This window comes from Serinus canaria, chromosome 25 (assembly GCF_022539315.1).
Source record: "Serinus canaria isolate serCan28SL12 chromosome 25, serCan2020, whole genome shotgun sequence".
Taxonomy (NCBI): Eukaryota; Metazoa; Chordata; class Aves; order Passeriformes; family Fringillidae; genus Serinus; species Serinus canaria.
In genome coordinates this window covers 2,155,156-2,169,805 of record NC_066338.1, presented here as the reverse complement: position 1 = coordinate 2,169,805, position 14,650 = coordinate 2,155,156, and the positions used below count along the sequence as shown (strand labels likewise).

The 14,650-nt window shown below is 38.4% G+C and overlaps 1 protein-coding gene and 1 long non-coding RNA gene across 5 annotated transcripts; one reads left to right on the top strand and one right to left on the bottom strand.

Moving 5' to 3' along the window:
• Positions 1–1,609: 1,609 nt before the first annotated feature.
• LOC103814557 (tissue factor pathway inhibitor) lies at positions 1,610–13,757 on the bottom strand. 4 transcript variants are annotated; one of them, XM_050983692.1, is made up of 6 exons: positions 13,485–13,729; positions 9,989–10,177; positions 8,639–8,827; positions 8,062–8,154; positions 2,255–2,437; positions 1,610–1,894 (listed from the first exon to the last, which is right to left on the bottom strand). In XM_050983692.1, the coding sequence occupies exons 1-6, from the start codon at positions 13,507–13,509 to the stop codon at positions 1,782–1,784; spliced, it is 792 nt and encodes a 263-aa protein (XP_050839649.1). In that variant the 5' UTR covers positions 13,510–13,729; the 3' UTR covers positions 1,610–1,781. The 4 variants fall into 4 exon arrangements, with proteins under 4 accessions (XP_050839649.1, XP_050839650.1, XP_050839652.1 ...); XM_050983693.1 differs by having other exon boundaries at positions 9,989–10,165; positions 13,485–13,724; XM_050983695.1 differs by lacking the exons at positions 1,610–1,894; positions 2,255–2,437 and adding an exon at positions 3,283–4,327 and having other exon boundaries at positions 13,485–13,750.
• LOC127060449 (uncharacterized) lies at positions 2,347–4,328 on the top strand. The gene is made up of 2 exons (XR_007779513.1): positions 2,347–2,460; positions 3,008–4,328. It is a non-coding gene; the product is annotated as an uncharacterized LOC127060449 (long non-coding RNA).
• Positions 13,758–14,650: the final 893 nt, after the last annotated feature.

The window sequence follows — 14,650 nt, the reverse complement described above, 5'->3', positions numbered from 1 at the left end:
TGTCATGAAACGACACAGGAATCACAAGACAATCTGCACACAAATCCATCTTTTCTTTCCTATCCTTCTATATCTATTGTCTCATTTCAAACCATTCTGTTTTAGAAAGTTCATCATTCCAGTTTGTAATCTAATCAATCTCACAAAGCTAACAAATCCTTCTCAACGTTCTTGGTGGGACAGCTTAATGAGTTTCCTTGTCTTTTACATGAAAGCCCTAGTTGTTTTAGTTTAATGCAGTCACTTCAGCTCTGCCTCCCTTTGAGGTACGTCATGTAATCTAGAAATTATGTAAATTGTAATACTGGCAGCCCATGGGAGATTTTTGCAGCTAAGAGTGGAAGATCAGGTATTTTACTGCCTTGACCATAAGATGCAGACAAGGGGAGGTGCAGGCATTTGTACCCTCACCTGCATCCCTTGCCAGGCAGACACAAGCACTGTCAGTGTAGAAGCAGGGATTTGCCCATAGCATAAGGGCAAATCCTGACCCTCCCACCCCAAATGTGCCTAAATCCACTGGCCCTGGGGAGGCCATATGACCTGCTGCACTCAGGCAGGTGCCATGGGACAAGTGGAGAGGTCTGGGAGCAGTTTAATCCATGGGTTCTCCACTTATCTGGAGTGAGGGATTCCAGCTGGTCTGAGTATTTGTCCTACTACTCTACTCCTGTGCAGGGCACCCGCACCTACAGATTCCATTCCTGGTGCAGGAGAGGCAGCAAAACCAGGAGAGAAAGGGCAGAGTGATAAACCAGAACAGGAAGATAGCAAATTGAAACTGAAACCGGGGGACAAAATGTGCCAAATTAATTTTGTGGAGTTTATAGATTCTCTGGCAGAACTGCACTTAATTTATGTGGTTATTGCAGTGGTAGTCTCTGGTGCTAATACATTTTACATGACAAGGCTCTACAAAAATGCTCTCTGCTGTACACTCCCGTTCCTTGAGAATCTTTCAAATCAGAATTAATGCATCCTAGATGGAAAGAGCCATGAAAGGACTTAAGCACCGGGAAACGGATTTGGATAAAATTTCAGTATAAAAATCTGATTTTACTTATCCATCCCATCATTCTGGTTTTTAGAATGCACAATTTTTTAACAATTTCAGCAGTAAAGCTTAGCCATGAGTCTAGATCAGTAACAAGGATAAAAATCAATGACCCAAACGCATACAATTATAAATCTTTCCAAAAATTTGCCACTCTGCTTTACACCTTTACAGCTTTAACACTCCCTTTGTGGATTTTGATGGGTTAATTCTGATTTCATACTCATTTTACAGTACTGTAATTATATGCACTTCAATGAAGTTAAGTCTAGGCCTGCACAACCTAAAATAAATCTGATTAAAACAAATCCAGTGCCTATTTCCTTTTTATAGCAATACACCTATCTTTTAATTTATGATTGAAACAATCACGCTTGACTAGTGATTATTCTTTCACAAGTATTATGCTTTCTTTTGTAAAAAAATAGAATGCAAAAAGAATAATGGGGTAAGAAATTAAATTTGAATCTTCTCTGCACTTTAACCATTCACTCACACCGTTTATTGTCCTGCTGCGCCTCTGACAATTATATACAAGCAAACTGCAATTTAAAAGCCTTTAGCAAAGTAAGAGGTAATGTTTATTAACATGATTGAGGAATACATTAAAAAATATAAGCAGGTTAGTAATATATAATCAAAATAATCAGTAAATATATTTTAATGGTGTACACTGAAGGTTTTCATTCACAGGTGAAGAGCAGTTTACATCACATTTCCATAAAAGTCAAAGTTGCATTGCTTCAGGGATGATTTCCATGCCCAGGGCCTTTACTGGCTGTTTCTTTCTTTTTTTCTTGATTCTTCTTAGTCTTCTTTCACCTTTTTTCTTATTGAATCCTAAAGGTAAAATTAACAAAGTAAGACTAGAAGACATCCAAGATTATCAGTAATAAGAGACAAAGCTCGTTTCAATTAATCTTAAACAAAAAAAAAGAAACAAACATTGTCTTACCTAAAATTTTCATACGCCTGACCAAAGCCAAGTTGTCTTTTTTCTGTTCTTTTACCCTGCACTTACTGTCCCTCTTTCTCTCTCTAGCTCTGTATCTCTCCTGATTTCCATTTTCACTTTCCTGAGACTTCCAAGTGTAGCATTTGACCAGGCCAATCCTTACTACCAAAAGTGGCGAGAGAATGTTTTGACCTGCACAATATTTACCTCTGAGCCATAGCCGGGGGCAGTAGCACTTCCCATACCTTTCTTGCAGGTCCTCAAACACGACTTCCTGGAGATGAAATTATTCTCATTCCCACCACAACCACTGTAGCTAAAGGGGCGACACCTTCCAGTCGAGAAGTTGTAGAAAAATCTCAATTCTTTGGCTCTGCAAAGCCCTCTGTCCATGGGGGCCATGCACAAGGAAGGGATAGCAGGAGGTTCTGGAAGTACCAAGAAAACCAAGGTGAGACAACACTGCAGTGTTTCTGTTTTATGTCAATATTATTTGAAGTTTCTGGCTATTTTAATTCAGCTCTCCTGAATATCCAAGACACTTGGCATAAGCATCTATTATGGTTACCAAAAAAAAAAAAAAAAAAAAAAAAAAGGCACAGCAAAATGGCAAAATGCCATCCTGTCTTTGGATTGCCAGCAAAAGCTTACCTTAAAACTGTATCTTTACTTGTGTTGTTAGTGATAAAATTGCTATTTCTGCCATAGGAGAGAGCACACAAATTCCTTTTGAGTAGTTTCATTTGTAGAAAGTGAAGTGAAATAAATTAAACGTGAACATCTTTAAAATGATGGTAAATATTTCTAATAATTACTGGAGCAAATCACTGCTAGACATTCTGGAATCAAGGAGAAGGTAAAAGTACGCAGCATTTCCAATGTAAGATTCACTACCTCAGTGCTGAGTTTGTTGAATGACTACAGAAAACTTGACCTAAGTAGCAGGGTCTGTCAGCAACCATTGAGCAGTTATAAAACAATTTGCTTGCAATTTGCAGAATACAAAAAGCACTGAGTGTGAAGAGCAAGTGAACAAATCAGTGGAGATGCTGGTGTGCTAGTGCTGCTGGCAGGATTTTACCATTCCAAGGAGAGGCTGGTGGTTTGCTCCTTCAGGGTGGCTGCAAGTGAGAACTGAAACATCGGAGGACGAACCTGCGGGTAGCCAAAGGACGTGGGCACTGGAACAAGTTCAAGAAGCAAATCCATGCCAGAATTCCCAAACCTGGAAGAACTCCATCATCTATCACCCCAGAGTGACTAATAAACAAAATAGGAACTGGTAAAATTGCTGCACAGGCTGCAAGAAGCTGAGTGGGAGCCATTATGGGAGCAGTTATGTGGGACCCAAAACAGCACCATTTTTCCTCAGGAAGCAGCAGAACTGGGTGCATAAATGCAATAAATAAATGCATAAATGCACATGTGAAGCCAGTCAGATGCAACTCTTGAAGATACAAAGCCGCACAGAAGGAGTTCAGTGGAAAAACAAAGTAAAAATTTGAGGAAATCATTCGGGTTGCAGCAAAGCTGAAGACATCCTGTGGTCACAAAAGTAGGAAGCAGATGAGTTGCTGAAAGCAAGAAGTTATGCATTAAAAACCTGGACAATGCAGGAGCCTGACAAAATATCCAAAAAGCACATGCTGCATCTTAGGTGTCTTACATATGGTACAGCTGCTAAGAAAAAGATTCATCTGAAATGTATAATTGCTGAACTGGTGTGTTGAAAAAAGTATGAAAATTGCTGGGAAAGAAATAGAATGGTGTGTTAGCAACATCATACTATTAAAAAAAAAAAAATCTGAAATTTAAAAACCGAGTAATGGGTTGCTTTTTCGAGATAGACTAAGTTAGTTTCAAGTTATAAAATGAGAACCGCTTAACTTCTTTTCATAATTGCAAGACTAAATTTCGCTCTGGGTGCAGAGTAGAAGTCCACAATTGATAAAATCTCTATTAAACCTACTGTTTTTTATAATGAAGATGGTAGTTAAATTAACTAAGGCAATGCTTTTGGTGCTGCTCTGAGAACTCTTGAGCATGGAACTAATTTCATCTCTCTCTAGCTGGAGAGGAGGTTAGTTTCCAAAGCATATGTTCAGCATAGCTTGCCTATTTAGACCTGCGAATTTCGGAACCTACAAAGAACAGAGCAGAAAGGCTTGCCAGTGAGCAAAGGGCCAAACAGCACAGGCTTATTATTATAACAGAATTCCAATAGACACTTTGTAAAGAAAATTACTTATCTGCCATGTAGAATTCTCCAGGGAGTCCACAGTCCCCTCGGGAAGGAGTTCCCACAATGACTGCAAGATCTGGGGGAACCGTGGAGCCAGTGATGAGGTAAACAAGGACTGCCTGTGCATGTACAGTGCACCAGAGAGAGCCAGGTGCTATTCAGAATCCCTCTTGTATTCTTCCTAACAATTATGTTATTCCTTGCCTATATCATTGTCAGATAAATGCCCCAAATACACTGTTCCTTGTTTATCTTCAAAATACCTGCATGTTCTTCACTCACAGAAGCAACCAGCCCGTGAAGAAAACCTCTTACTTTTGCCACCTGGAGCCATTTTTTTCCAACAAAACAGCATTTTAAAATGAAAACTAAATAACTTCTCATAACTTCCTCTATGCTGAAGATCATAAAAATGATGAATTTATTTGAATGTACTGGTCACTAAAAGACTTGACTTCAGGCAAGCAGAAAACATTCCCTGTGTCATGCCCAGCGTGTCTGTTGGCAGGACAATGTGAAAGCCTGTGAGGCAGTGTGTAAACAATGTCACCAGGACATTACAGCAGGTGAGTTCTCTGTTCAGCTCCAGTTCCTAGTGCTGTATTTATGGATGTGATGAAACAGAAAATTGAGCTGTTATGCCTATTCTTGAGTTTCTCTGCCAAGCGTTTTCATTTTTCTGAGAGTTGCTGAAAAGTTTTCTCTCCTGCTTTTTTTTGTGAAGAAAAAAAGAAAAGGAAAGAAGCAAAAGTCCCACGAGCCACAAAACCACATTAAAAAGTAGTAGTATACATTGTATGGTTTAAGATTCAGTTCCTATAATACAGCCCTTTGTTCAACCCCATTCCCCCTGAGGTATAAACAGATGACATGATCATAATCTCTGAAAAATCAGAGATTAATCAATCTCAGAATCTCTGAAAAATGCACATCTAGATACAGACTCACATTTATCAGAAAGAACCCTAACTTTGCATTGCAACAATAATCCTTATCCCTCGGGCTTTGCAGGGCTTGTGTGACAATGGACTGCTAATTATTCACACTAGAAAACAAGTTTGAAATGATCCTGGGGGGAAAGGGAATGCAGTGAGCACTATTTCTCCCCAGACACGAGTGTATGACATTCATGAAGCTTCAGGTTTATTGCCAGATTTTCAATATCTGCAGACTTCAGCTCCTCATTTCTGGTTGCAGCAAAGCAAAAATAAAAGAATCTTCAGGTGGACAGGCTATAACAAAAATAATGCGTCATCTGCACTTGACAGTAATCCACAGGTATAAATTGGTGCAGATCCATTTAAGCAAATAGAACTGTGCCAATTTATATCAGCAAAAGATGACCCTGACTCTGTGCTCACAGGACCTGCATCCTTGTGCTATTTCAAAATTCGCTGAGCTGAAGATTGACTTTTGATCCTGTCTCCCACTCAAATCTCACAAATTAAATGTAGGTATAGTGCTTGCAATTTTCTACCATAAATCACATAAAATGAAAGCTTTGATTCTTAGCCTCACTCTTTCTTAGTTTGCAGAGAGTAAAAGTTATTATAGATGTTTCAGCAGAGTGAGACCTGAACAATCTTCAATCTCAGCAGAAAGTTCATTGCTGAGAGTGCTAGAAACTTCACATCTGTATGCTTTATTTGGCCATAGAACAGTTTGCTTTATTTGGCCATAGAACAGTTTAATCTTCTGAAGATCAACAACTATATTGTAAATCTAAAAACCTGATATTTTTACAGAGTTACACATACCAAAAAAACTTTTTTTCTTAAAATCAAGATGAAATAGCATGACAATTGTGAGGTGAGGTATTCTATAAGAGACAACTCCTTGTAATTTTTTTTTCATATTTTAGTGTAAATTAACTAAATTATATTTAGTTTTTTAAAAGGTCTTTGAAAAAGATACATAGCCAGGCCAATATACATAGCAAATAGATATTACAGTGGCAGATCAATTTGCCTGTGCTTGAGGAGATGGACATCACCCAGTCCATCCCAAGCAGTTCACCCTGATCCTCACCTCATATGTGAAGTCAAATTCTCGTCCCTCACAGAAAGCTACAGACAGTTACCCTGCACGTTTATGTGACCTGACTCTGCATGTTTATGTGACTCTGACTCAGCTATAAAGCTTCACTTTATAGCTGCACCTCTAGAAAGAGCAGCAAGAGGGACAATGTTCTCCATGTCTCTGTGGAGAAATCAGCTGTCAGCTTTGGCTTCCCCTCTAGTGGGGTTGCACAAAAGCACCTCATTTCAGCCCGTTCCAGCAGCCTGAAGGGTACAAGCTGATAGACAGAGCAGGAGCAGGAGGCTACAGGAGGCAGACAAGGGCAAGACAAAGGTCACACAATTAGGAAGAACCTGTTGGGTCTTCGGACTTTGCACTGAAATTCTCTGGTCCTTCCTCGGTGTGCTTCTCCACCCGACCCATCTGCTACACTGACCCTCTTTGTTCCATCAGTCTTCAGTTCTCTTTCTCTTACCCTCAAAGTCTGCTGTGCAGGAAAATTCCCTATTGCTGGCACAATCAAAACCCCTTCCATTTCCTCTGAGAAAACATAGCAAAGCCTGCTCCTTTCCTGGTATAGGTTAGCTGTTTGGAGGATTCAGGTATTCATACTATGAATAAAAACCTTCAGGACATGTGCATGCCTCTTAATGCCCCTAGACTTATTACCAGACCTGATGGTAATCCACATAGTTTTCAGTAAAATGGGCTGCCAAAAGCTTGACTGTTTTATATTCATTCATTTAAATAACAGAGTGCATTGATGCTTTGCATATGGTAAACTACACAACTGTACAGAAACTTACATCAAACCAGCAGTGCTTGTAGATTACAGTGCAGGCAAAAAACAGGGTACAACACACACTCATGCTTTATTGGACACTCCATTCTAAGCAAAGAGCACAGGAATGCCACCTCCACACCCGTTATCTTACAGAACATAAAAAATGCAAAAACCTTAGTGAGTCTCTCCATCATCACTCAGTCCTCAAAAGTGCAAGCAAGTGCAAAAGCAAAAAACCAACATGAATACTTGGTGAGAATGCTCAGGCTCTTTCCAACTGTTTGTTGCTTCCTCTTGCACAACTGTGGATCATAAAAATGACACGCTTCAAATTCAATCACCCTGCACAGTGTGAGCAAGCAGCAGCCACCTACAGTGGACAGTGTCCAGCTGCTGATACTGTCAAAACTTATCCCTCCTCAGTAAAGGTCCAGAGTCCCATCTGCATTATAGTACATAGTGCAAAAATACTTGGAGATACATTTTAAATTAATGAAATTAAAATTATTTAAATTAATTAAAGCATTCGAAATTAATTCCTACTCCCTGTGATTATACTCAACCCAAAAGTGAGTTTAATGTGGTCACAGTGAAAAATACAAACATTTTGGTATTAAATATATTATACTATGCTATGTTCTAAAATCCAAATGTTGTTCTTTTTTAATGGATGAAATGAATTTAAATAAATTCCCTATTAGGTCCTCACAAAAATATTAATTTAGACTGAAAGAATTATGCAGCACTGCTTTTGCTCTTTGTATTAATCAGGCTTTTAGGAAGTGCACACTTTTTTAAGAGAGTGGTCAGTCTTCCATTTGCTGGTATTTATGAAAGACCCATAAGTTGTGACCTACTCTTTTGTTTTGACTTTCTCTGCTTATCAAATCCTCTGGCAAAGATCAAACCCCATTCTTTAGTCTCAGGTATGTCAGAAAATGGGTTGAAATGGAAATGCAATCCATGTACAAGATTGAGAGCTAAGAACAGCAAAAGCTAATTCTTACCAAAAAAAATAGGGAACTGGTTGGGCTCCTCCTTTGGGGAACTGCTGTTCAGGGTGTTGGACTTCTCATTTGGAGCAGCTGGCAATGAATGAACTAAAAGAAAAAAACAGAGGCAGTTGGTGTGAAACAGCCAAGGGTGGGATATGTAGACACATCCAAGCTCTGGAAATCAGCTGTGATTGGTACCTGCTGGCCCTGCTCAAACCCACTGCTGATGCCAGTTGCTAAGCAACATCTCTAGGGCCCGAAGGGTCAGGAAACTCAGGCTGCTGAAACAATTTTGCAATAGGTTCTTTTTTCCTCCTTAATTTTACTGATGTAAAATTTGGATTGTACACAGTTTGGTAAGGTTATTTTTATATTGCCAGCAGACATTCTAACCTTTGCAATTGTAAGTCTTTTGCAGAATAAGTATTGCTGGCCAGATAGTGGCTCTGAAGCTACTTTTAATGTTAATGACTTCCCTGTGCTCAGGTATTTCCAGTGACATCCATGTCTTCAAATACATGGGAAAAATCAGTGGACCAACCAAGGAGCATCAAAGGCTTGATTATAAACAGCAAAAGCAAATTCTTACCAGGAGACTGGCTGGGTGCTTCTGCTGGGGAACTGCTGTTCACAATGCTGGGATGCTCTTCTGCTGGGGAACTGCTGTTCACAGTACTGGGATGCTCTTCTGCTGGGGAACTGCTGTTCACAGTGCTGGGATGCTCTTCTGCTGGGGAACTGCTGTTCACAGTACTGGGATGCTCTTCTGCTGTAACAACTGGCAATAAATTTGTTAAATTAAAAAACCAGCAAAAACTGTTACGAAAAAACAAACAAAAATCGGTATCAATGATTCAATGTCTCAAAAATAAAAAAAAAAAGCTTTAATCTATTTAGACCATGGCAAACCTCTCTTCTTGGGTGATCATGCAAATTTACATGAATGTGTTATTTTAGACTAAAGTAATGAAAAAGAATATTCTGCAGCTTTTAGTCCAGAAGGTAAAAGTGGAATCACAGCCCAGGAAGAAATGCTTCAGCAAAAGCAGGGAAACTGCACATGACTCTACATTTATAATTTAAAAAAAATCTTTAAAAAGAAGCATAGTGGTCTTTTCTACTTAAAGTGTGAAAAAGCTCGAGTTCCCCTTGCCAAAATGACAGCTTATGAAACAGTGCTGGAAAAAGGCCCACTAGTGACAAGCAAGATAAAAAGGTTTGGAGGCTCTTGATGGGAAAATGTATTCACATTAGGAATAAAATGAGGCACTGGTGCAGGGAGAGGAGCTCTGAAGATTACTGTATATCCTGATGTAGAACAATTCATTGGAATGAGCAGGACAAGGAAGCAAATGACTGGCTTGTGGTCAGTCGGTCAGTCTGAGTGGCTTTGGTAGCCCAAGCTGCACAGCCATGTCATTCCCAAGGGATACACAGGTGTTCCAGGAATCTTGAGTGGGAAGCTAGCAATACATGGTGAGTGAAAAATTCCTATATGGGCACCTCTTGTCATTACAAGACTTGGTTTGAAAGGAGTATATGCAGATCAATGGGTTAAAAGCATACAGAAGTGTTTTATGGTATTTTTTTTTTATAAAAGCCAAACAAATTATTATAAAGCCAAATTTATTATAAAGTCAAATTTATTAAAAAGCCAAACAAATGGCAGATTTGTGGTTAGCTGCCAAGCTGCCATGGGAAAAGTAAAAATGTTGGAGTCATGTAACATTCCTTAAATAGTACCTACGAATTTTTTTACTCCATACTTTACATTTTGGTACTTTTATTTAAAAATATGTATAATTACTGTAAATTTCATTTATAAATTACTGCCACCTCAGGGCACCCTAAATTGCCTTTTTTCCATGCAAAATACCTTCAAAACACACAGTTTTATATATGAGAGTAAAACTAAGTGTGATTAAAAACACCAACTCACAGTTGTCTTGGCAGGTATTCTGGCACTCCTCCAAACTCCTGAAGTTGTTCTGGTTTCCTAGGCACCCACCATACTTGAATGCCTCACATAATTTTGTCTCTTTGTTGTAGAAGTACCTGGTAAAATACCCTCGGCAGACCCCGGGCTCTTGGGCGTGGAAGCAGAAGTCAGGCTGTCCTAGAAACAATGCTAAATGATGAACAGGATGGGGAAGAAAAAACTAAAATGCATCCCAAGACAACAGCAGAACTGGAGGAATTTTACTAAAGAAACCTGTGACTTTGGGCTAAAGGCCGACTATAAAATAACTATTGCTTTTTTGTGCTGTTTTGTTCTATATTTAATTGTAATAATATTCAATTTAATAATTATACTAATAAACTATTAAACACAGTAATTATTATAATAATAATTAGTAAGTATAATTATAACTATATTGACTAAATATATTGTATTATAATATATTATTTAATTACAGTAATTGTTTAATTAATTTTGTTCTATATTTAATTATTTATATTTAAACTGGAACATTATAGGAGTATTTATTGCTTTGTTCAAGTAGCCACTAAACTCCATCTTGAAAATGTCAACTAATGAGTCCTTTAAAGTTCCAAAACATTGACGTTCAAAGGTGAAAATTAGTTTTTATTCCAGTTTTAAAGAAGACCTGAACCTCAGCTGGATCACTTGCACCTAAGTGCACATCCTTGTTATTTATGGTTCCCTCAATGTTAACACAAAGCAATGCTCAAATAGAAGAAAAAGGAAGCAGTTCTAAAATAGAACAGAAAAAACATCTAGCAGCACAGTTTGTCTAGGGGAGTTTATCCTTATAAAAGGATACTGGAAACAGGGAGACAGAGCAGCTATCCTACATCATTTCAGTCCCAGTTCTGAGTTTGCATTCAGTAACTACAATATCAACCAAGGAAAAGTTAACAAATGAATATTGCATAATTTGACTGAATATCACATCATGATATCACATCCTTTGGCAGGGAAGAAAAACACCCAGCCATATGACAATCCCCAAAAGTCAACTCCTCACCATGTTCAGTTTTTTCTTAAAATAATACGCATAAAATCATGGTAAAAATAATGGAGGAATGGTCAGATTCTTGCAAACAGATTTTTTGAAATATGATTCTTGTCTGAACTGACTTGCTGAGAAAAGTCTACTTAACCACCAGATAAGAAAATCCTAGCAGGTGTAACATATAAAGGCCTTTCTTAGCTATGAAAATTCACACCATATTGAGACTAAAATGGTGTGCAGCCATCTGTCATTAAAATAAATAAATAAATAAATAAATAAATAAATAAATAAATATATATATATATATATATATATATAAAACAATTACTTTGAAATTCCTAACATTTTAGAAGTAGGTTATCAACTTGCAAAGAAGTTAATCCTATAACACCTATTTTAGATAGGTACATGTTCAAATTCATTGCTAGAACAAGGTGATTATTCAAGGCTATTGGTGCACATGTTGAATTTTTAAAAAATAATATAATAGCTCATAATGAGTGTTTTTCTAAGAATTAATTGGCAATATCCTGCATTTCAATTTTTATAATACTTCATGAACAGAGAAAAAAAAATTCAGCATGCAAAATTAAATCACTAAAATATTCTTGAATAAAGCAACCAAATCAACTCTTTTCAGCATTCCTGAATGGCTCAATTTTGAGTCTTCATTACAAATTTCATTCTCTGCCAGTGAGTGCAATCCACAGTTCAGGTGCTTCACCTGTCTCACTATGCAAAGGCAGCACCTGTTGATGTGCACAGATTCAGAAAGCTAAGCACACACAGAGAAATAAATTTGAGAAATATGTGCAAGGCACGTGCTGTGCTTTCAGCTGGAAAGAGAGGTGAGGCAGGTGCCTAGACAGGGAGCAGCAAGGCTGCACCAGGTTTATCTGTTCCATCTCCTAGGAGCTCACAGACAACAGGAACTACAGAAAAAATTCTCTTATCAAACATTGCACAATACTGTGAAACAACACAAAGAGATTATTAAACAGATATTAAATGGAAAAGGAAGGCATGTAAAAATAAGAGTGTGCAAAGTAGGCTACAGGATTATGACAGATTTTTAAAAAGATGTCTTTAATTTAGAATAGTCTTATATTAAAATGGTTCTTGCAAATGGAATTAAGTCTAAATTAGCTGAGCTCATGGCTAACTTTTATAGCCACTTTTGAAGAGAGAGTTCATGAAGGCAATATAATCCTAACCACACAAATCAGTACTGTACTGCTAAATGCCACATCTTTCTCTAAGGATTCAATATTCAAGACTACATTAGTGGAAACACAGTACATGTGCAATAATGCTGATGATAGCCATGGGCTGAATTTTACAGGACATGTTCTGGTTTGTCATTAAAAGCAGGGAATTAGGGTCAGCCCTTAAAGGAAGTAGTGCCAAAGTCTGCAGCATATATGGAAAATCAACCTTAGTGGCTTCCACAGTGTAATCATGGGTTTTTGTAACACATTAAGAAGAGAAAATACAGTAGAGAACAGGAAAAGAACACCATAACCTCATATGAAAATATGCCAAATACCATTCTGTAAAGACAGGTGATTTGATTTTAGTCTATTTCAAAATGTATGTGCAAATATTTGCATTTCTGCAAGTTGCTAAATGCAGTTGCTAATTCAGGAAGTCCTGAGTGTAAGGAGAGATGAAGGAGAATAAGCAGAAAAAGAGGAACTGACCTCTGAAAAAGTGTGCTTAAGTCTGAATTTGTGGAGCTTTGGCTGCCCACAATGGGCCCCATCCAGGTGAGTCTCCAATGTGCAAAGGAAAAGGGTAGAGAAAGTCTCCACAAGCTCTACTCTGAGTGTTAAAGTGAGATATCCTCGTTACGAACATCAGTTTCCTCAACAGACCAACAGTGTTCCAAGTAAGAGACTCCCAATACTTTAGCATTGGCTAATTTGGAAGTCTGGGCTATCAGGAATTGAAAGTTCTGTTAAAAGTCTGTCCCTTCAGGAATGGATAACTTGCTTCCTTGTTTGATTTGCAGTTAGGGCATCTGCTCTGTCTTCTGGTAGCTCCTCCACAGACAATGCTTAAAGAGTTCTGTTTCAGCAATTTTCCCCTACTTTTAGAAAAGTAAAAAGGCATTAGTACAAAGCATTTAGCTTGTTGTCAAAATACATGATAAGAGCTCCCCATCGTGGCTAATTATACCATGCTTGAATCTCTGCTGAGTCACTCTTTTTACAGAGAAAAGAGAATTGATGTATTTATTTGGTGGAGAAGAGATTGCAGCTACCATCTTCAGTGACCACAACTGTCCTCAAATTCTTTGATGAAGACAGAAGAAGATTCGGCCTAAGAACTCATTTTAAACTGACATTGCTGTTTTTGTTAGAAGATAAATTATGTATTGTTCTGAGCTAACAAAAGAAGAAAATACATTCCTTATTGTGGTAGAGGAATCTTAAATTATGATGTAAATATAATTACCTTTCTTATTTTTTGCTAATGCCATCTTCTGAGGAAATTCTGCAAGATAAATAAAGATAAAAGTATTTCCCAAAAGCAGACATGTTAAGTCTCACTTGTGGTACCAATGTGTTCATCAGTGACAGTGAGCAATGAGAAGCAAGAATACAGAATTTCTTCCTTTTCCTTTTTCTCTTTATTTGGGAAGTAGCACAGAAGCTCATTGTGCTGAAGTATCAATGTATAGGAAGACCTACCATCCTTGTACAGGAAGACCTGCTGTCTTGGAAACGTGACAATATAGCAAGAACTGAAATCAAATTATGCCAATTTAGAATTGAACAGGGAAATAACCCCTCTTGCTACTGTATCCAGGATCCTGTATCATGCAATCTCACTCCTCAAAAAGAGGAGTAATTAGCAGATGAAGAACCTGACTGCTGTAGCTACTAATACTGCTCATACTTTGGAGCTGGCGGATAGAAACTGTAAGGCTTTCCTCATCCTATACAATTCCCTTTTCTCTGCCATCACCCTTTACTTCCAGTACTGTGTGGGACACTAGCACAGTCATTTTTTGTCCCAGGGTAAACTTGCGTGCTTCTTGAATATTCAGCACAACTGCTGCTACAGCTCTGAGGCAACCTGGCCATCCTTTGGCTGTTGCATCTAGTTCCTTGGAGAAGTAAGCAACTGCCCTCTGGTATGGACCCAAGTCCTAAGCTAGTATTCTCAAGGCAATTCCCTGTCTTTCATGGGAAGATAGAAAGAATGGTTTACTTACATATGGAAGTCCCAAAGCTGGAGCTGACATGAGCACACTCTTTAGCTGGTGAAAGGCTCGTGTGGCTTCCTTTGTCCACTGGAGATCTCTGTTTCCATTGGCAATAAGAGCATAGAGGGGTTTGACAAACAGTCTATAATTGTAAACCCACAGCCAGCACCACCCTGCCATGCCCAAGAAGGTTCAGAGTTCATTTATTGTCTGAGGTTTTGGGGTTTAGGTTATGGCTTCCTTGCGAGCCTGCCCTAGAGTCCATTGCCCAGCACTCACCTCATACCCCACGTAGATTATTTTCTGTTTCACTACCTGTGCCTTTGTCTTTGATACTCTGTATCCTTGGAGTCCTAGGAAATTCAAAAGGCTTACCGTCCAGGCCACACATGCTTCCCTCGTCTGAGTGGCT

Bases quoted from the DNA above. Each gene is read 5' to 3' on its own strand.
- LOC103814557 (XM_050983692.1), bottom strand. From the start codon at position 13,509: ATGGCATTAGCAAAAAATAAGAAAG. The intron at 8,155-8,638 runs GTAAGAATTTGC...TTTTTCTTTTAG, and splicing joins AGCACCCAGCCAGTCTCCTG to TTCATTCATTGCCAGCTGCT. The intron at 1,895-2,254 runs GTATGGGAAGTG...TTTTACCTTTAG, and splicing joins TTTGAGGACCTGCAAGAAAG to GATTCAATAAGAAAAAAGGT.